General features: G+C 39.3%; 1 protein-coding gene across 1 annotated transcript in view; it reads right to left on the reverse strand.

Moving 5' to 3' along the window:
• Window positions 1–22,735, reverse strand: part of C6H10orf67 (chromosome 6 C10orf67 homolog) — a 52,046-nt gene extending 29,311 nt beyond the window's left edge. The window contains exons 1-6 of the mRNA XM_067469515.1: window positions 22,563–22,735; window positions 18,470–18,590; window positions 17,338–17,481; window positions 13,873–13,947; window positions 13,464–13,613; window positions 1,402–1,540 (exon numbers count right to left, since the gene is read on the reverse strand). Of these exons, the coding sequence (XP_067325616.1) occupies window positions 1,402–1,540; window positions 13,464–13,613; window positions 13,873–13,947; window positions 17,338–17,481; window positions 18,470–18,590; window positions 22,563–22,735 (802 nt within the window). The remainder of the gene's footprint in view (window positions 1–1,401; window positions 1,541–13,463; window positions 13,614–13,872; window positions 13,948–17,337; window positions 17,482–18,469; window positions 18,591–22,562) is intronic.
• Between the last annotated feature and the right edge of the window lie 312 nt (window positions 22,736–23,047).

Below are 23,047 nucleotides of genomic sequence, written 5' to 3' on the forward strand. Positions count from 1 at the left end.
TGTTGATTGCCTTGAGAGCACCTAGAGAATCAAAATGGAAACTCTTTTAAAATGTATATTCATTCATCCATCTTTTAGTCTATCTTTCTACATACCCAGATCCAGAGAGAGAGAGAGAGAGAGAGAGAGAGAGAGAGAAGTAGCAAAGGAAAGAGGAGCAGAAACTATATGTATCTACAATTCTAGCTGTCCATTCCTAACTATAACAATAAGAGGTATGTGCACAACAGTACCATAACAGCATTTGTGTAACCAGACATGCAGTGCCTCTCACAGCCAAGAACAATTTATTTAAGAAAAAACTGGCCAAATATTTCAATAATCAAGTTTTTGAAATATCTGACATGCAGTAGAGTCTCACTTATCCAACCTTCACTCACCCAATGTTCTGTATTATCCAACGCAGTTTGTTCCCACCCGGATCCACAGCTATTTCAATACATTGCGATGTTTTGTTGCTAAATTCGTAAATACAGTAATTACTACATAATGTTTTGGTGCTTAACTTGTAAAATCATAATGTAATTTACCATTTAATAGGCTTCCCCTTAATCCTTCCTTATTATCCAACATTTTTGCTTATCCAACGTTCTGCTGACCCATTTATGTTGGATAAGTGAGACTCTACTGTATATTTAGAATAAGCTAGAAAAAAGCATCCCTGACAAAAAGAGATATACCTTAATTCTGTTTCCTCATTGACACACATTTCTTTTTAAACACATTGAGCATCCTTTATCCAAAATGATTGGGAACAGAAGTGTTCCATGTTTTGGATTCTTTTTTGATATGTAATGAAAGATCTTGGAGATGTCTAAACACAAAATGTATTTGTGCTTCATTTACAGCTTAGCCTGAGAGTAATTTTATATACAATATTTTAAATAATTTTGTCCATGAAACGAAGGCACCACTATCAGAAAACAAAGGCACCATTATCTCAGCCACTCATGTAGACAAGTTTGAATTTTGGCTATTTTAGATTTGAGTTCTCCATATAAGGCATGCTCAGCCTGTGCTTCAGCATCATTTTAGTATTTACAAGGAGTGTGAATAAAACTTGTAATTATGCTTCAAAATATTAAAATATCAATTTTGTAAGAAAAGTTTCAAATACTATACAATATCTTGACTTCAAAGTGTAAATATCAACATGCTCTACATGTCAATAACAAACCTTCTTTTCACATTAGTATATACAACACAAATAAGCCTATGTTTTCAAAAATTACTTTCTGCAGAGAAATTTCAGAAACACCTCAAATAACAGAGGAAAACAGAAAAATTCAAAAAACAACTGTGCCATATTTTCCACCCCAATTTAGAGGATGAATGCCACTACCCCAAAATTTCTATATAGTTAAAATCCAACTGAGTTTCTTGGTCTGTGAGAAAGTTTACCTAACTCAACAAGTTCTTTCTCTCTGCGTCTCACAGTGTCTTGAAGGCGTGCGTTTCTTGCACTAACGATGGCCATTTGCTCTTTGAATTCCGCAATTTCTTGGCGAAGCAACTGTATTTCAATGTCTCTGTCTGAAAACTGAAAGATTAAGAAGCTGTCTATTTGTAAAAGCATGAGGCGTAAAAAGGGGAAGGGGGAAAAGAAATGGAAATATGCCACCGCTGGGGCCCACAACAATTATACAATACAGCTAACATTAAAAAAAATTCTGAATCCTGTCATATTCGTTATAATATGAATGGGAGGGAAATTCAGTAGGCTAAATAGAGCTCGCCGGAAGAAAGGGCTGCGGTACCCAGTGTACAAAAAGACCGTAACACATGGGGATGGGTTATTGACAGGGATAATGCATATCATACTGTTTGTTTGCCCTCATCATTCAGACCAGTTTATTGTGGCGTTTGTGTCAAGGGAGCCAGCTGGGGCGGCTCTATCCACCCACACTTCTCTCTGTGTTTATGAAGTGCTGTCCGTATCTAGGCAAGATGGGGAAACCATGGGCCGGCAACTCCAGGGGGTTGCAAAGTGCGTGGCGGCGAAGGGGAAGGGTGGGGGGCCTGTCCTTTCTGTGCCATTCCTCAATGACAGCACTGCCACGGCCATGAGGAGCCCATCACATGTCAAACGGGTGAAATTTCCAGGCTGGGAGCCACATGGAGTCCATCAGGCTGCCTGATACCAGCGCAGTTGGTTTTCTGCCACCCAGAGGCAATTCATATTCTGAACATTAAGGTAGCTTTGCATGCACATCACACTTGGTCCGTTCTGGTTTTTTCCCCCCCTCTTCTTCTTTAAATGCCATTGAAGACTCCAGTTTAAATCTCCATGCACACAGTGATAACCTTGTAGGAAAGTTCCAGGACAGCCCATAACAAAGGACGTTAAAGTTATACTTTTCGTAAAGCAAACTCATTTACATTTTTATTATGCATGGCCTTTGTTAAAATCTAGCCACGTTCATTATGGAAAAGACTTCGTATGCATCCAAGCTTATTGGGAGAGTCACTCTTTCTTCTTGTCTGCTTCAAAGCTATTTAACACATTTGCATATATTGTCAAATGGCTGTCGAGAATTTTACTGCTGCATATTTCTTTCAACAAGATAGAAAAGCTCTCAGAAGAAAGTGGAAACACAACCTTATAATGACACCAGGACATCATAATGAATTGTGAAAGAAAGAAAAAACCCTAATGATGTTGTGGCAAGTAATTCCCACAACTGTTTAAAGGAAATACATGCTATTGTAGGATTTCTTGGGTATTCAAAAGCAGGTCTTTCTTCCCTTCAGTACGTTTGAAGATAAAAGAAGACATAAAAACTGAAATAATCTTGACCTTGATGTTCTGGAGGTTTAGAAATACACTGAAACCAAATAGTGCATAGAATATATTGCTGTCTGGCTATCATTCTGAATGAGGACTGCTGCATTTTAATAGTTGTGTAGGAGACAGAACTTCAGCAAATAGTTTGCAAGATTAATCTGCTGAAACCTTCCATTCTAGACAATTGCAGCTATGTCCCATGTTATTGGGTCTCCTTTCACAAAGGTCCCTCCTATGAATACAATTATTGCACAGCAATGCAATACAACTTTCTATGATGGTAAATTAATTTACAATGTCATAACTCCCCAACAAGATTTTAAACTATTCCCTGGAATTTGTCTCTCTAGAGAATTATTAATTAATGGATGACCATATATTTTAAAGGGAAAGATGCCTAGTCATCCTGCCACAAATGCATAATAGTCACCTATTTCCTGTAGTAGTATTATACATAGATCATTAACCGAAATCCTTCATCTTCCTTCTATATTAAAAAGTTTCAACTCTTTGTTTCTTTTGTCCTCTTTTGCACTTGCAATTATAAACTTAGTGTAGTTAGCTTGACTGTGGATGCATCTGCCTTTCTCCTAAATTGCTGTTCTCACTTTGTTCCCTTTTAATATGATGGGCCAGATTTCTAGCAACTTGCTTGTATGAATTAACTTCTAGCAGTTGTGGTACAGGCTTTTATATCACTGAGATTAAGGTAGCATTGCGTCCAAAGCAGTGGAGCAAAACCACCCCAGTAGAAATCACAATATGACCCTGAGCACATCAAATTTAACCAGTGTTCAGTGGTACAAGGAGCTGTGCTGGTGCAATGGGTTAAACCCTTGCACCAGCTGAACTGCTGACCTGAAGATGTGAAGGTCAGACATTTGAATCCACAAGACAGGCTGAGCTCCCATCTGTCAGGCCCAGCTTCCCATGTGGGGGCACGAGAGAAGCCTCCCACAGGATGGTAACACATCCAGATGTCCCCTGGGCAACTTCCTTACAGATGGCAAATTCTTTCACACCAGAAGTGACTTGTAGTATATTCTCAATTTGCTTCTGACACAATTTTTAAAAGTGTTTGGAAGGTGAGAATGGCCAGTACTTGCTAGTACTTTGCTAGTGCTTCAGTGAAGAACCATCCGGGAATACAATGGATCTTCAAGTAGGGCTAGGAAAGACTCTTGACTCACTCCCAGGACAGCCACTGCCAGTTAGAGTTGACAATATTCAGCTAGATGGGTGGTTTCCAACCTTTGGTCCTCCAGGTGTTTTGGACTTTAGCTCCCACAATCCCTAACAGCTGGTAAACTGGTTGGGATTTCTGGGAGATGAAGACCAAAACAACTGGAGGGCCAAAGGTTGGGAATCACTGGGCCAGATGGACCAAAGTTCTGACTTAGTATAAAACAGATTTCTTTCTCAATAGCCTGTTTGCCTGTTGGGTGCCCACACATTGGATGTTGTGCAAGCAGATGGCAGATCTATCCCTATCATTAGGTAGAATGAAACAGGCATTTCAGGTGGCAGCAAGATCTTGGACAGAAGACAGTGCCTTTATATGTGTGATGTACTCCCTCTTGGATTTCCCAGGTCTGATTAAAGAACTTGGAAAAGGACAGGAAGCTAGTTGTGGGTGGCAGTGCCTCAATGTTTCCCTTCACCCCACAAAGATCTGAAGGACCTTAAAAGAACTGAGTGAACTTCTGCCCTTCCAATCCCAGAAATTGTTGGGACATGTAAGAAATCAGTTAGGTGTATGCGTGTGACAACTTAAAATAAGATGCTTGAAGCTAATTGTTTGGGCTACACCCAGGGAGCTAGTTGAGTCTGGGAGTTTTGGTTACTGTTACATTTTTCAGGCTTGAGCTGTGCAGGTGCTCAGAAGCAGAGAGACAGTTTGGAGTGTGTTCTTACTTCATGAGTTGCTGGAGGAAGATTTTCCACATGGACAAAGAAAGACCATTTTAAATCTCTCTAAAAGGACATTATGTGAGTCGATGCAACTGATCACATGATTGTATATATGTTGTTCTGTATTATGAAGAGTAAACTACTTATTTATTATTGATCATCTGCGTATATATTTTTTTCTCTGGCAAGACAGTGTGTGGACTGATCAAACATGAACTGTGCATGATTTTATATTACACCACAGAAATTTCATATGGACCTAAATCCACTCCTGGCAGCCCTGGTTGTAGTTTGAAAATAACATTTGCCATCTCTGATACTCATGTTCATGTAAGGGCTTCATATTCATTTTAAGTAGCTCCTACTCTGTGACATACAGGGTTTGAAACCAGTATGCATCGATGTACATTATATTTTTCTACAATCCAGAGCTTGAAAGGGTTAAACTTCAGAACTATAATTTCTAGCACCTTCCAGGTAGCACAAACATTGCTTGGAGTATACAAGTTGAAGTAATGAACTGAGTATGAAATATAAGAATATTGAAAGTATTGATGTATTGATGTATTTTAAGAAAACCAATAAAATATATATTACTAGAGAAGGTGATGATTTAAGCACATGATACCAACTCGTATCTGCGGGAAACAGTGGCTGACACGCAACCTGATGGTTTGAGATGTTAACTGGAAACATTCTGTCTTTAATAAATAATTGCACGTAGCAATGCATTAAACCCACTAGAGATTAAGGAAAAATCAGTGTGAGCTTCCCCCTCCCCTACACGGCTGCATTGCCTGTGTTTGTAACCCCCCTCCCCCAAAACTCATTTTATTGGACGTGATAGAAAATCCCTCTTTGTTTATGGAAATTATCAAAATCGGGGAAATCCTCTAGGATGTCTCCAAGAAAGTTCTGCTCGAGGGCGTTAATAAACATCAATCAGTACAAAGGAGTGATTAGTCAATATTCCCCTGTGATGCTATTACACCCCGTGTGGCTACAGAACAAATCTGCAGTTTCAAAGGATCTTGTAAAGAATCGCTTCAAGACTTAATAGGCTTAAATGTTAGCTCTTTAGCCATGACAGAATTTGAGCACCAACAGCTCACAACACCAGGAACCACCGTTATCATCCATTTAATCTTGTTTTATCTGTTTTCTTTTTAATCTGTTGTTCTCTGGGGTTTTTTTTGGGGGGGGGGGAACTCTCTCTGTTAAAAAGTAGTATGTGCATTATTTATTTATTTAGATTATTATTGACTCATTATGACTAATTATGAGTATTAAGAACAATTTCTACTACTAATAGGAAGGAGGTTGTGGTATGTTTGGGATGAAAAGGTTTACAAACTCTTCGCTTTGAATGTAACAATTTGTTAACATTATTCTTATAAATCTTATCTTATAAATTGGACTTTTGAATGGTTAACCTTTAGCTCTAGCACCACCATCTGCTATAAACAAGAACTGCAAATAAAATTGTTAACTATTCAATCTCTAGTGGTAATGAGAATATACACAAAGTCAAGGGTCCCCAAACTAAACCCTGTGGGCCGGATGTAGCTCTCCAAAGTCATTTATCTGACCACCATCCTAAACTTTAACTTAGGGTCATGCTAGGTCTGAAATGACTTGAAGGCACACAATCTTAATTAACTTGACTATGGGCCCTTCCACACAGCCCTATATCCCAGAAGATCAAGGCAGAAAATCCCACAATATCTGCTTTGAACTGGGTTATCTGAGTTCATACTCAGATAATGTGGGATTTCCTGCCTAGATATTCTGGGATAGAGCACTGTGTGGAAGAGCCCTAACTCATATGGGCCACACTTCCTATTAAAATACTGGTAAGATCATGTTGGTTAAAATGGGTCTTCATTTTAATACTGCATTGCTCTTTTATTTTATTTTATTTTATTTTGTGCACTACGAATCAGATATGTGCAATGTGCATAGGTTTCATTTTTCTCAAACTTTAGTCTGGCCCTCCAACAGTCTGAAGGACCATGAACTGGCCTTCTGCTTAAAGAGTTTGAGGACCTCTGCTCTAGATGATTATATATATATAGAATCTTAACCTAATGCTGTGTGTTTTCCCTGGTTCTAGTTATGTGTGTGTGTGTGTGTGTGTTTTTAAGAAGATGTTGGCTGATTTTTTTTTCCTGAGGCCAGGGCTCTTACCCACTACACAGCTATTGCATACTAAGCATACTTTCCTAGCAACTAAGGCAACACCCCATTACATTCTGGGACATGCAGTTTAGGGAAGGGTGTGGAAGGAATTCCAGAGAGCTCTACAGCATCAACATACACATACAACAAATCCCAGGACTCCATAGGATGCAGACATGACAGATAAAGTGGAATATAGCATTATAAATGCAGTGTGAAAAGGGCTCTCAGAAGATGGTGTTCCAGACATACACCATGAATGTAAGGACAACAGTAGGACTAAGGCCCCTTCCACAGAGCTGAATAAAATCCCAGATTATCTGCTTTGAACTGGGATATATGGCAGTGTGGACTCACACACTCCAGTTCAAAGCAGATATTGTGGTTTATCTGCCTTGATATTCTGGGTTATATGCCTGTGTGGAAGGGCCCTTTGGCAGTATAGACTCATATAATGCAGTTCAATGCAGTAAACTGCATTATGAAACTGCATTATGGCTTGATCTACACTGCCCTATATCCCAGGATCTAGTCCCAGATTATCTGTTTATCCCAAATTACCTGACAGTATAGAATAACAGAATCTAGTTCAAATCAGATCCTGGGATATAGGGCAGTGTAGATCCAGTCTAAATGGCAATATAGATGGGGCCTGAGTTTCCCCTGGGCTACTGTGATCACCAGCTGTTAAGAGGTTTGAAAACTCAACATCTGGAGATGTGAGGATAATTCCAGGAGACCTCAACAGCCTGGTGCTTAGCGGAGCTCATTCAAACATGCTCAAATTATACTAAACCATGGTTTAGTGTTTCATGCAAATTTATCTTTATTTATTTTGTGTAAAAAGCATTGCATAAATAAATAAGTATAAAATTGATAAAAGAAAGGAGCATTGGCAGCGAAATAATTTTTGACCAAAAAGGGGCAACAGCAACCGCATTGACTGTAGCTTTAAACAGTTCTTCCTCTGTGCGTGAGGCAGGGCATTGTGGGCAAGCATACAGATGCTGAGTTGTTTGTTCTGCTTCACAGTCACACAAGGCGGAGGGGTCTTCTAGGTAATAAAATTTTGCCAGGTTGTCTTTTGATTTCCCAACACCACTTCTGAGTCTGTTCAGGGATTTCCAAGAGCCCCTCCACATAGCCCTATATCCCAGAATATCAAGGCAGAAAATTCCACATTATCTGAGTATGGACTCCGATAATCCAGTTCAAAGCAGATATTGTGGGATTCTCTGCCTTGATATTCTGGGATATAGGGCTGTGTGGCAGGGCCTCAAAGTTGCCCATTCTTGGCTTGGGGGGGGGGGCATCCAGTTGGAATTGCCTGATTTTGTTGCCCACAGGGATATTCTTGTTGTTGCTGGAGGAATATTTTGAGGAGTAGTGGTTCTCATTAAACTTTCCTTTGATTTGAATCTACTGAGAGGAGGCTGATAGCTATACAGTGAGTGGCTTTCACAGTATTCTGCCTTTTTCTCTCTCGCAATTGGCAGCAACTTCCCATTGCACATTGGGGGGGGGGGGGGGGAGCAATGCCAGCTAGCTTATAATGTCTATCAACAGGTGTAGGTTTAAGACCTACTGTGATTGTTCTACAACTTTCATTTGGTGCTATATTCAACTGCTTCACATGGGCAGATTTAAATTAGGCGGGGCATAAATGATTGTGTGATTCATGCAAATGATTGCGTGAATTGATACTGCATGGATATAGCTAGCAGCAATTTATATAGTCAAAGGAATATTTTTTCTAGCTGGCACAATTGCAGGAATCGCTTCTATCTGCATGCATATTCTTCTACAAGTTTTTCTATGAAAGTGCACAATCTGAAGGTGGATGGGACTAATCACATATTGGAAAATAATATTTAGAAAGAAAATCAAACTTATTGTACAGCCTCCCATCCCTCAAACCCTAGCCATAGGTTCTGGGTTTTTAATTGGAATAATATATGCTGCAATTTGGAAAAAAAATCCATAGAGAAATATCTTTGGATCAGGCTACTCTAGAACTGAAAATTCAAGTGAACTTTACAGGAAGGATTTGTGGGCAGGATCAAACATCCCATGCAATGTTTAAATCACGGTGATCAGAATCCACAAGAGGGGGCAGTCGCATAAGCTGTGTTAGTCAAGCAGCAGCTAGATAGAAAACAATACTCATTTCACGAGATTTCACAGAATTAAAGCAACAACTTAGTTTTGTTGATTTTCTGTTCCTAAGGCACAATGAATGGGAGAAGGATAAGAAATATGACTATTAACTCACCAATAAAATGAGAAAGCTATGCATTTTTATTAGCTTTGGTTGAATGATATTAATACTTATTTCCTGAATGGAATAAGCATCTCTCTCTTATTTCGTTATGATCACTTTCTTAGCAACAATCAAAATCTTCCATTCTCTTTGTGCCTCCTACTCACTTCCCTAAAGCTAGGTTTGTTGCTTTCTTACCAGTACTGGGAAGTTTGTACTTACTACCGGAATAAAGAGAACTTGAAAATGTTACATTTTTGGGGTACTGTTCCATTTTTGGGTACTGCTCCATTATCCTGGTGGAAGCCACAAGGGGGCGCTAGAGAGAGGGGGCTTGTCCATTTTGCGGGAGTGGATGGTTGGTTGAAGAAGTAAAATCATTTCACCTGTTTTCCTGTTATTCCCCCCATCCGTGTCCCCATTGTGGAAACAACCCTCATGTATGAAATGAGAAGTGAGGAGGGAGAGTAACCAGTGAAAATGGTGGAAATGGTTTTCTTCCTTCAACCCCCCTCCAATAAAATGGACTATCCATTTCTCTCTAGCACCCCCTTGTGGCATCCACCCATATAACACAACAGTATCTTTTTTTTGGTAGTGTAACTCCCAGAATCCTGGAGTCAACATAGCCAATAGAATTGTTGGTTCAGAGAGACTAGAAGTTATGGTCCAAAAATGTGGTATTTCCACGCTGTGGTAATAAATATATACAGACTGATGGATACTGTGTGTCAGCTGTTAACATCTGCTTCTCTCTTGAATTAAAATAAAAGGAAGTGCATTAGAGAAAAGCCCTACAAGGTGCAGCCAACCTTAGGCATACATTATTAAATAGTCGTCTGCATCCCACACAGGCCAAATTAGAAATTATTTTTCACATTTTATGGGAACCAGAACCAAAACAATATCTGTATAAATGTATATATGTGGAGCAATGGCATGTCTTATACAGGCAGTCCCCAAGTTACAAACATCTGACTTAGAAATGACTCATAGTTAAGAACAGGAATGAGACAACAGGAAGTGGGAGAAATCTACCCCTCAGAAGGAAAATTCACTCCTGAATGAGATATCATGGGAAAAGGTATCTCAACTGAAGCTTTATCACCAATCCTTTTTCCCCCAGAAAAAGCCATTTTTTTTCAAAATCCAATTCTCACAGGGACAGAAAGTGAGGTGAAATCTTCTGAACAGCGGCACAGAGGTTAATGCCTCTGTTAATGCCACAGAGGCATTAACCTTTCCCTATGCTATCCAAAGCTCTATCTATATGGCTGGAGTTACACTTAAAAAATGTACCTGTTCTAATTTACATACAAATTCAACTTAAGATCAAACCTATAAAGCCTATCCTGTTTGTAACCATGGTGATCAGATCATGATATGAATAAACACAACAGTTTAAATAATAAATGTTATTTATTTGCTTTCATTAACAAAATGTTTAGAATACTTTTTGACCCTGATTGTCAACGTTTTGACCCTGTTTGTCAACTGTAAAGACTGGCTTTCTTTATGAATGTGTCAAGAATTGTGGGAAATGTGTCAGTGAAAAGTAAAAAAAAAAAAACTACAACAGGCAAACAAAGTCTTAGGCATACATTTTTAAATTATTATCTGTATCCCACCCAGGGCCAAATTAGAAAATAAATTATTCTTCACATTTTATGATATTCAGTACCAAAACAATACCTGTAGAAATGTTTGTATTTGGAGCAACCTCCCGTGTCAGCTATGTTTTACATAGGCTTTCTGTTATAGCATTTTGATCCTGGCCTGGGACTTGGACCCCTTCTACACTGTCATATAAAATCCAGATGATCTGCTTTGAACTGGATTATATGGCAGTTTAGACTCATATAATCCAGTTCAAAGCAGGTCATGTGGATTATCTGCTTTGATCATCTGGATTTCATGGCAGTGTAGAAGGGGCCTTGAAGCTTCAAGTCCTTGCAGGGCTATGAAACTGTTGTGTGATTTTGGATACATCACCCTTCCTTGGCTTTGGGATTTGCTGTGAGGATAAAGTGCAGAAAAGAAAAACCATAGTCATTCCTTCCTTCATGAAAAGAAAGAAATATAACTAATAAATACTAGTTGATAAATGTTGCTTCTGAAGAAGTTTACCTAGCACAGACAACAGGGATGGCTAGATGAAAAGGCAAGAGCACGAAGCTATTATTTCATCGGGTTTAAATTGTTGGACTGCAGGACCTAAACGATCCAGATACAAGTCCCTGCTGGCAGTCCCATAGCCAAGATTTTGATTCGGTGGGCAGGGGGCTGAGTCTGAGTGAGAGAGGATCTACCCTAGCAAACCTTTTGTATCGTTATCCCAATACCCCCATGCATATGGGATATATTGAACATGGTGATCAGATCATGATATGAATAAACATAACAGTTTAAATAATAAATGTTATTTATTTGCTTTCATTAACAAAATGTTTAGAATACTTTTTGACTTATTTTTTACTTTACAGCAACAGCCTTCTTTTCTTCTCCCCAGCCATTTTGCCAATTACTTTTTCTAGTTTGATAGTGATGTCCCGATGGATGGAAATCATTGCTAGTCCACTAAGTCTCTGGTCTGTCATTAAACTTTTAGATACACTTTTCACTCTCTTCATGGTTGAAAACGATTTTTCCACACTGCATGTCATTAATGCCGATTCAATTCCGAGCACAATTCAAAGTGCTGGTTTTGACCTACAAAACCCTATACGGTTCCGGCCCGGTGTATTTGTCCGAACGGATCTCCCTCTACATCCCACCTCGAAGCCTAAGATCTTCTGGGGAGGCCCTGCTCTCGACCCCGCCACTTTCACAAGTGAGGCTGGTGGGGACGAGGAGCAGGGCCTTCTCAGTGGTGTTAATCATAAATACATGGACCGTATTTTATTTATTTTATAGAATGTCTTTAGCAGTGTTTCTAAACCTTTTTAATGCCACAACCCCTTAATGCAGTTCCTTGTGTTGTGGTGACCCCCAACCATAATACTATTTTAGTTGCTACTTCATAACTGTAATTTTGCTACAGTTCTGAATGATTATGTAAATATCTGATATGCAAGATGTATTTATTTTGAAAGCCTTCGACAATACATTGTATTTCTGTTGTTATAAATTGAACATAATTAAAGCATACTGATTAATCACAAAATAATGAGTTTGGGAAGTATGGACAACGGATGATGGGATTTGGAGTACCTTCAACCTATTCAGCTCAGACTTCCACAGACCACTAAGACCCCCATGAATGACAGATCTGAACCAAACTTGGCACACAAAACCTTCATGACCAGCAGAAAATACTGGATGGGGTTTGGGAGGAATTCACAGTAATAGGATCCTAGAGTTGCAAGGGACCTCCAAGGGCCATCCAGTCCAACCTCCCTCTGCCATAAGGGAAAAACGCAATCCAAGCACTCCTAACAGTTGGCCATAGAGACTCTGTTTAATATTAATAATAATAATAATAATAATAATAGTAATAGTTCTAGAGTAGGGAGACCTCCAAGGGCCATCCAGTCCAACCTCTTTCTGGCATAAGGGAAAAGCACATCAAAACACTCCTGATAAATGGCCATTTAGACTCCTTAATAATAACAATAATAATAATAATAAGAAGAAGAATAATAATAAGAAGAAGAAGAAGAATGCCTTTCTTCCTCCCCTCCTCTCTCCTTCCCTTCCCTTCCTTCCTTTCCTCTCCCATCCCTGCCTCCTTTCATTCCCTTCCTCTTTCTTTCCTTCTACCTTTCCTTCCATTCATTCCATTCCATTCAACAATTGGTGCATCAGTCTTCTCGCGTGCTGGGGAGGGGGGCTTTTACTATGCTCTGTTAGGTATTTTTTTTGGGGGGAGGGGGGAATTTTAAAGTTATTTCCCCTTCATTTTTAAAGATTTTTTTGATTGAAAGACATAGATTAGATTAGTATATGTTTTGCTGCCAAATTTGGTGCCAATTCGCCCAGAGGTTTTTGAGTTCTGTTGATCCTACAAACGAACATTACATTTTTATTTATATAGATTGTTGTTGTATGCCTTCAAGTTATTTCTGACTTATGGAGACCCTAAGGCAACCCGATAATGGGGGTTTTCTTGCCCAGATTTGTTTGGAGGGGTTTGCCTTTGTATTCCTCTGTAGCTGAGAAAGTGTGGCTCACCCAAGAACATCCAATCAGTTTCCACGCCCACATGGAGGTTTTAATTCTGTTCTCCAGAGATAAAAATAGTCCAACACTTAAGGCACTACATCACACTGGCTCCCATAAACAAATACATACATACAACGTATATTTTCTAGACTCTGTAAAACAGCATACCTTTTCCCGGCGTTTATACTCCTGCAGCTCTTCTTCTAAGGTTAGGATTGTAATAGCTTGCTCATCGAGCTCATTCCTTAACCTCTCCATCTTTTTGCCTATTGAGTCCTCATCCGCTCCATATATTTCTTGCTCTATACGAAAATATTTCTGTTAAAGAAGGAAGAACACTGAGGAGATGCCCCAAGAGCTTCAAATCAGTCAAACCACAATACAACAATAACAGTTGATGTCCACAAGAGGTTTTATTTTGGAACCTTATGTCATGTCTGAATTTGAGTGTTGTATTTCAAGACAACCAATTTCTTGAAAATTTACTATGCCGTTGTATATAATGGGACTTGAGCATCCATGGATTTTGGTATCCATCAAAGGTTACAACACATTAGTATAAATTTTTTAAACTTACTGAATAGTGTGCTCTAAGAATTGCAAGTGCATCGCATAATTGCTGTTGGAAGCTATGCCTCATCTTGACTTCTTTCTGTAAGCAAGAGAAGGAAGGATTATGCATGTTATAATTTTAAATTACTACTAGCTGTCCCCTGCCACGCGTTGCTGTGGCCCAGTCTGGTGATCTGGAAAATAAAGTAATGAGAAAGTGTTGGTTTCTAATATATGTAATTCTTTTATGCTTGTGAGTAAACAGTATTTCTTGTTGTTTCTTTGTCAGTGTTGATGTGGAGAGTGTCTGGTTTGCATACTCTGGAATATGCAACATATCATAGTCCTTCTTTAAGGGTCTCTTTCAAATCTATGATACTCTATCTGTGTATGTGTGTGAGAATCATATCCATCTATCTATCTATATTTATGACTGGATGGCTCTTTGTCAGGAGGGCTCTGATTACATTTTCTTGCCCTGGTGAAGAGAGTTGGACTGGATGGCCTTAAGTATTTTCTGTTGGTCATGGGGGTTCTGTGTGGGAGGTTTGCCCCATTTCTCTCATTTGTGGGTTTCAGAATGCTCTTTAATTGTAGTGAACTATAAATCTCAGTAACTACAAATCCCAAATGTCAAGGTCTATTTCCTCCAAACTCCATCTGTGTTCATAATTAGTCATATGGAATTTTTGTGTCAAGTTTGGTCCAGATCCATCATTGTTTGAGTCCACAGTGCTCTCTGGATGTAGGTGAACTACAACTCCCAAACTCCAGGTCAATGCCCACCAAACCCTCCCAGTGTGTTCTGTTAGTTATGGAAGTCCTGTATGCCATGTTTGGTTCAATTCCATCATTAGTGGAGTTCAGAATGCTCTTTGATTGTAGGTGAACTATAAGTCCCAGTAACTACAAATCCCAAATGTCAAGGTCTATTTCCTCCAAACTCCATCTGTGTTCATATTTGGGCATATGGAATATTTGTGTCAAGTTTGGTCCAGATCCATCATTGTTTGAGTCCACAGTGCTCTCTGGATGTAGGTGAACTACAACTCCCAAACTCCAGGTCAATGCCCACCAAACCCTCCCAGTGTGTTCTGTTAGTTATGGAAGTCCTGTATGCCATGTTTGGTTCAATTCCATCATTAGTGGAGTTCAGAATGCTCTTTGATTGTAGGTGAACTATAAGTCCCAGTAACTACAAATCCCAAATGTCAAGGTCTATTTCCTCCAAACTCCATCTGTGTTCATATTTGGGCATATGGAATATTTGTGTCAAGTTTGGTCCAGATCCATCATTGTTTGAGTCCACAGTGCTCTCTGGATGTAGGTGAACTACAACTCCCAAACTCCAGGTCAATGCCCACCAAACCCTTCCAGTGTGTTCTGTTAGTCATGGAAGTCCTGTATGCCATGTTTGGTTCAATTCCATCATTAGTGGAGTTCAGAATGCTCTTTGACTGTAGGTAAACTATCAATCCCAGCAACAACAATTCCCAAATGACAAAATCAATTTTTTGGAGTGGAGGACATACACTGGGTTGTTAGGTGTCTTGTGTCCAAATTTGGTGTCAATTCCCCCAGTGGTTTTTGAGTTCTGATGGTGATACACAAACGAACATTACATTTTTATTTATATAGATTAAAATTATTAAAGTATTAAAGTAATGTAATAATGTAATAAAGTATTTAAAATTTAATAAACCATTTTAAAAATCCATCTAAGTGGCCTATCCTAAACAGAAATTTATTATTTACTAAAAGTAACATTTACTAAAAGTAACAATAAAATGGAAAAAAGTATTATTTCAACTATAACTATCAGAACTATACAAATGTCTTATAGATGCCAAGTTTAAAGTGTCTGGGTTTCATACTTATACAGCTTTGGCTCAGACATGTTGTTGTTTATTCTTTCAGTCGCTTCCGACTCTTCATGACCTCAGGGACCAGACCACATCAGAGCTTCCTATCGGCCGTGGCCACCCCCAGCTCCTTCAAAGTCAAGCCAGTCACTTTAAGGATACCATCCATCCATCTTGCCATTAGTCTGCCCCTCTTCCTTTTTACTTCCATTTTCCTCAGCATCATTCTCTTCTCCAAGCTTTCCTGTCTTCTCATTATGTGGCCAAAGTACTTCATCTTGTTTATAATATCCTTCCCTCCAGTGAGCAGTTGGGCTTTATTTCCTGGGGTATGGACTGGTTGGATCTTTTTTGCAGTCCAAGGCACTCTCAGATGTTTCTTCCAACACCTCAGTTCAAAAGCGTCTATCTTCTTTTGCTCAATCTTCCTTATGGTTCAGCTTTCACATCCATAGGTTACTACAGGGAATACCATGGCTTTAACTATGCAGATCTTCATTGCCAGTGTGATGTCTCTACTCTTGACTATTTTATCGAGATTGGTCATTGCTCTCCTTCCAAGAAATAAATGTCTTCTGATTTCCTTGCTGCTGTATTCATCTGCAGTAATCTTTGTGCCTAGAAATACAAAGTCTGTTGCTGCCTCCATGTTTCAGGCATATATTCTCTCTATTTTTATAGTACAAACTCACATCACACCAATGCACAGAAATGCAACAGCAATTTCTAGCTTTTGCAAAGTTCAACTAATGCAGCAGACTACACTTGGAATATAAGGCTGTTGTCCCATGTTTATTTTCCTGGGAGTGAGCCACACTGAATTCAGTGGCACTTACTTTCAAGTAGATATTTATATGCTCACACTGCAAGCGATCCTCAACTTCTGTTTATTCCCAAACAGTATAATATATTTCAGCAATGTAAATAAACAAAGAAACCCAGCAAGAAGGAAAGTTGTCAGTGAGCCAAAACTTGCCTGGTCTATTCATATACCTTATGTAATTTTAATAGCACTATCTTCTGTTCATGGAATGAACAGCATGTACCATTTTGAAAAAGCACTTCCCATCCAGATCTAATGTTTAAATACATTACCTGTCAAAGGTAGCTTTGAAGCCTATGATTGCAGAGCTTAGAAGTGTTACTTCTTTGTGCAACACCCAGAATCAGACAGTTGTAGTTCCCCAAAAGTTACTCTTCCAAACTATGAATAAGCTTACTAAATTGCTCCTCTGAACAAAGAGTTCCCAGCCAATGGCAGAATGCCTTTAGGACCCTACAGTGCATCTAGAAGGATATTTATCAACATGACAGAACATATCCAGAAAAAAGCAAGAAGATAATCAAAGGTCTGGAAACCAAGCACTATGAGGAATAATTGAGAGAACAGGGTATATTTAGTCTGGAGAACAGAAGATTCATAGGCAATGTGATAGCTGTTTTTAAACATCTGATGGGGAGAAGTTGCAGAAGCTGGAGCCAGCTTGTTTTCAGAGACTGGAACATGGACAAACAGATTAAGTAGCCTAAATGCCACATATTTATTGAGAACATATAGAAAACGTTTTGTGACAACAGAATAAAATTGAGGAACTCACACTAAATGACCAGGATATTTGAACCTGTACCTGCTTATAAATGTCCTCAATATATTTCAGTTTGTCATTAATTTCTAGCCAGAGATTGAATGCATGCTCCTTTATTTTTTCCTCATACTGTGCTTGGAGGACACTTTTATACCTTGCAAAGTCATCGGAGATTGAGTTTGCAAACTGAAAATACAAAGAAAGGGATGTTAACATGCATCCACAATAGTTTTTTTTAATAGAAGATTTGATGATACCCGATGACAGGTATCAAGCACAATTATAATTTAGCATCTTTCACATAGATAGACACCCAAATCTATACATTTCAGAGGGGAAAGGACATGCATCCCACCAAAAAGGACAGACAATTGAGTATAATAGGCAAATGCTAGCTTATACATCTACACTGTCAAATGTAAGAATAGCTATTGAAATCTAAAGTTTTATTGAATTTGAGAATATTTTTGGGGTTAAAAATTGCTTCTAGTTGCCCCACAATTCTTTTAGACTTGAGAGGCCTTGGAGGACATCATCAAGGAGCACAAAAACGAAAATTTGCAGTCTCTGGGATGCATATTCCCCACCTCTAATCTTCAAAGATAGGTCTGTCTGTACAGTACACTGTACTGTACTCCAAGAATGAATGCCGTTTGATCCCACTTTGCCATGGCTCAATATTCCAAAATATTGGGAGTTGTAGTGTGAGGCTCCAGCACCCTTTGGCAGAGAAAACAAAAGACCTTGTAAAGCTACAACACCCATGATTCTAGAGCATTGAACCCTAGCAATTAAAGTGGTGTCAAACTGCATTAATTCTGTAGTGTATATGCACCCTAATACAGTCCATCTTCAGGCCCTGGAAGCTGGGCTGAGGAAGGGCAAGCAAAGTCAAGTCTACAATTCAGCAGTCATCGTTGCATGTTCTTGTTCTATGGGTAACAAGGTCCCAACCTCTGTGATTTTGGTTTTTCCTTAGATATGCAATTCAGAGGTTGAAAAGAAAGAATCACCAATGGAAAGACAGATAATAAAAGCCAATGGAAACATGACCATGCTTTCAAAAGAAAACAGGTGTTTAATTCTTTCATGAGGACCATCTGACATCAATGATCACAATGTCTCATATGCACTTTAATGAACTCTGCCTAATTGAGGACAGAAAACAACTTACCTGTAACAAAGTTCTTGTTGTTACCATAAACTCTTTTAGATCTCCTATTTCACTTATATCAGTTTGAGTGGCATGATCTGAGATTGTAAAACCTATTTTGAGATTGTCAGATATTCTAGGCCTACAAATTGAAAACAAAACACATAGGGTAATGAGAATGGATATCACACTGGCATCCTAAGACAGGAATTGAAGGGTTGGGCTCAATTGGGTTGTCAAAAGAAAACATTCTACACAGCAGAACATTCTACTCGATATACAATAGAGAGATGATCAGCAAAGCTATCAACTTTCCTGTTATATGTATTTTAACTCTAAATACATTTATTTGGAAGCCCTATTAATTTAAAGGAAGCATATTTGCAAATAAATATTCCTATTGCCCATTTTTTTTATCAAGCCTGGATGTACCATTGTTGGCTGAATGGTGCTCTAAAGCAAATTATTAACAAATAATCCATATTTCTGGGTTGTTGCTGTATTACCTAAAGGAAAAAATAGGAATTTTGTTGTGTTTGGGAAGGAGTAGGACTAAGTTGACATATTCATTGCTTGGAGATGCTACCAGAATTTATCCTTGGCACCTCCAAGTCGAATCACTAGTTAGGATGTGATGGGAAAGACTTATTTTCCATTTTCATGAAACACCCATGGAGAACTGTTTGTAGTCAAAAGAAATGAAGCCCAGTTACATGGATAAAGAATAAACTGGTATAATTATATAATTTGTCATTTTCACTGAAGGTTATAATGTTATTAAAACATTCCTGAAAGTTAATGCTATTCTAACCAAGACTAGATTTGCAACCAGAGAAGAGGTGCTCATGGCAGGTGATTAATACGTTATCTGTGGGATAAGCCTGAGTCAACGCGTACGTCACCCGAGTTAAACTTAGCTCATTCACAGGGGGAACTCTTACTGCAAAACTATGGGAAGACAAGATCGGAACAAGTGCTAGTAGACTCTTTAAATAGCCCTCTGAGTTAACGTCTCCCATATTGCATTTCTACAACTCATGAGTGTTCTTGTAATGTTAAACACGTCACATCTGAACAATCTTCAAATAGCAACATGATCATTTCTATTTTAAGAACAAGAGATATGGAGCTGTTTCCTGCGTCTGAATATGGCTCAGAAATACCATTCAATCTTAACTCATGTCAGACTGGGCATAACACAACACACATTTCTCCTGCACAAGTCTGAAGTAAAATCATGAAGCACTAGAGAGAAAAGCCTCCAAGAGCCCAACTCTGATATGCCATCACACTGATTTTAAGAAATTGGAAAGTTTACTTTTTCAGTGGTTGGCACATTTTCAGCACCTTCTGAAAAAGCAAATACCATTAGAGATAAAACAAGCTAAAATAAAATAAAATAAGAAAATAAGAATCCAAGGAAGTATTCTTACTTCGAGGGAATGCAGAAAAACTTTATGAAACTGTATTTTGTGTATCATCATCACAGAGATGACTTGTGTAACCAATCACAGTAGGAGTTGCTATTTATATCTGAAATGTCCAAATATTTGTTTCATATGGTGTTACTGGTGACACATTATTGCTAGTTAATGATGAAATGAAAACGACTTGTCAGCAGAGTGATGTACATGTCTCTTTGAAAGTCATGACCTCGCAATGTGTTCTCCCTCACAGTGAACAACTTGAACACATAATACTAGTATGTTTCTCTGTGCAATTCCAAAATGTTGGATTCAAGTCATAAAATCCTAAAGAGGCATTACCAAAGACACTGACAAATTGCCTTTTCTCATGAATCATTTCTAAGCCTTTATTCTTTTATTTCAGTGGTTTATTTATTTATTTCGAGCATTTATATCCCATCCTTCTCACCCCCAAAGAGGGACTCAGGGCGGCTTACAACAGGCAATCATTAGATGCTAAACATAGTTCTAAGACTGAAACCTAAATATCTGAAACTGATCACGATCCATGAAAAGCATTGGTTCTCAATCTGTGGGTCCCCAGGTGTTTTGGCCTACAACTCAGTTTACCAGCTGTTAGGATTTCTGGGAGCTGAAGGCCAAAACATCTGTGGACTCACAGGTTGAGAACAAATGCTTTACATGAATGGTGATCATGCAAAGTTTCAGATAATTAGGTTTCAGGCTTGGAGCTATGGTGCACACTGAGAAATATGTCTAGTCCAGCTTTCTGTCCCATAATGAGGCTGTTGTCCTCTTAGGTGACTAATAATAATAATGAAAAAGGAACAGGGAGGCACTGAAACCAAACAATGCTATGTGAGAAACCCTAAGTAGCTATATTTAGACATGTCTGGTTTGTTATGCTTGAAAATTCTTCTCCAGCTGCATCTCAGAATGTAAAGGATAGTTACCAAATTGCCCTTGAAGGAGGAGCAAGGACTTTCCGAAACACACTGGGCAGGTCTAATAAACACAGGCTCTTTGGAAATGAATTGTACTCTTGGTGTTGTTTAAAAACACTGGTGATGTTAGATATCCCAATAAAAGGTGCACAGGACAAAGGGACTGTGTTCAGAAAACAGTCCTTTCATGGACAACATTCTCCTCAACTCTTGGTATTATCATATGATTGGATAGATTATGCTTCCATTCTTTATTCTGCTTTAGTCTTGCTATTTCACCTGTTGTTATGTACCTTTGTGTCATTTATAACTTACAGCAACCCTAAGATGATCCTATCAGGGGGTTTTCTTCACATAATGTGTTCAGAGAGGATTTGCCCTAGCCTTTCTCTGAGACTGAGAGAATATGGGCCTTCTACAATGACCCTAATAAGACCCTGATCCAGCATTCAAGATGATGGCTTGGGCCTGCATGACGGCTGGATAGGGACTCCTTGAACTGCCTCAAAGGTAGCAACTGTTGTGCCAAAGTTTGGTGCCACTGGGAAGTCACCTTACAGCCCTTCCCCCTGCTCTCCATGTCATGACAAACCTCAGGTATGACATCCCATCGACCTGGTCTTGGGCTCACAAAGGAAACTGGGAAGGGGGAAAGCCCCCATCTTTCCCTTCTCATTGCACTCAGCACATTGGAACTCTAACTGCAGCCAGAACACCGAAGGGTATGTTAACTGGGGTGTCAGCTGTGACACGGGTGATGGAGGACAGGACACCACCATCCCGTGTCCCCGAGTCACTTAACCTTGGGAAAAATAGGGATGGCAGTCAAAATAGCAGAGGCTGGTTTTGGTTAAGAACCAGCCCAACTGTCTTCACTCCCCCTAACTTGGGAGACAGCCTGAATCCTGTGTCAAAATTTGGGCTTTACCCTCAGTTAGCTTAACTTAAGGTAAGTGGTCAGTGTAGATGTGCTGGGTGTTGCTCAAGGTCACTTAATAGGTTCACCTGGCTAAGCTAGGATTTGAGTATCCTAGTCTAATACTCAAACTGTTATGCTATGCTGGCTCACTCTTCTGCTGTTACTGATTTATTGTGTTATATTTTTTCCAATGACCTAACATCTATTGATTGCAGGTTATAATTTATGTCCTGAATATTTTTAGTCTTACCAATGTGGCAGCAGCATAGACTCACTGTGTAGATATTTAGGAAATAAACAAAATGAAGGTGGTTCTCAACCTGTAGGTCACCATGTGTTTTGGCCTACAACTCCTAGAAATCCCAGCCGGTTTACCAACTGTTAGGATTTATGGGAGTTGAAGGCTAAAACATCTGGGGACCTACAGGTTGAGAACCACTGCTGTAGATAATCTTGATGGAGGAAGGCTGTAATTAAAATGTTATCTCGATCAGAGCTGAAGAATTTGTGTTCAGAGAAACCTCAACTTTCCCAGAAGACTTGGGAAAGTTACTTTTGGGCACTGCAACTCCCAGGATCTTATTGTCAGTGCAGCCAATGGCTGTGTAAACTGGGAGATGCAGGAAGTTTTAGTCCCAAAATTGTAACTTCCCCACACTCCAGTCCAGAGAAGCCAGACTTTTCCATATGCTCTCTCCATATGCTTGCCCTCTGCAAATTAGAATCACAGAATTGAAAGAGACAAAAGCTATCCAGTTCAACCCCATCATTTCTTGTTTTGTGAGTATATTCGGTCACTTCCTGAAGAAGAATTGACACCTTACCGGTAATCAGCTTCCAGTTCTTCTAAAAGAGGCATTGACAGGAGCTCCAGGATGTTTGGGGAGACACTCAGCCTCCGTGCGGACAGCAGGGTGCGAGCCAGTTCAGTCGCACCCATGCTATCCTGTTCTCGGGTAAGGACGACCGAGACAGGGCCTAATGCTGCTTTTGCCATCTTTTCTCACCTCTTCCAGCGGCCTAGGAAGAACATTAGGAAGGAACCAATGGCATGCTACCATGGCAACAAAGCAGAAGTTCTGTATTTATCAGTGGATAACTGTCCTCCAACTACACAGATGAAGAAGACGCAGTTGTATGGGCTGGGAAAGAGTCTCAAAATGTCCTGTACTAGACTAGATATTTAAACAATTCCAGGAGAAGAGAGGAACCAAGGACCAATGACTTGGGAAATTTGGGGAGGGACTTGGGGGGACATATTTCAGCAGTGAGTGCAACTACTGATTTATTACCAGTTTTTATTTTTTCA

The sequence above is a fragment of the Anolis sagrei genome, chromosome 6 (assembly GCF_037176765.1).
Source record: "Anolis sagrei isolate rAnoSag1 chromosome 6, rAnoSag1.mat, whole genome shotgun sequence".
Taxonomy (NCBI): Eukaryota; Metazoa; Chordata; class Lepidosauria; order Squamata; family Dactyloidae; genus Anolis; species Anolis sagrei.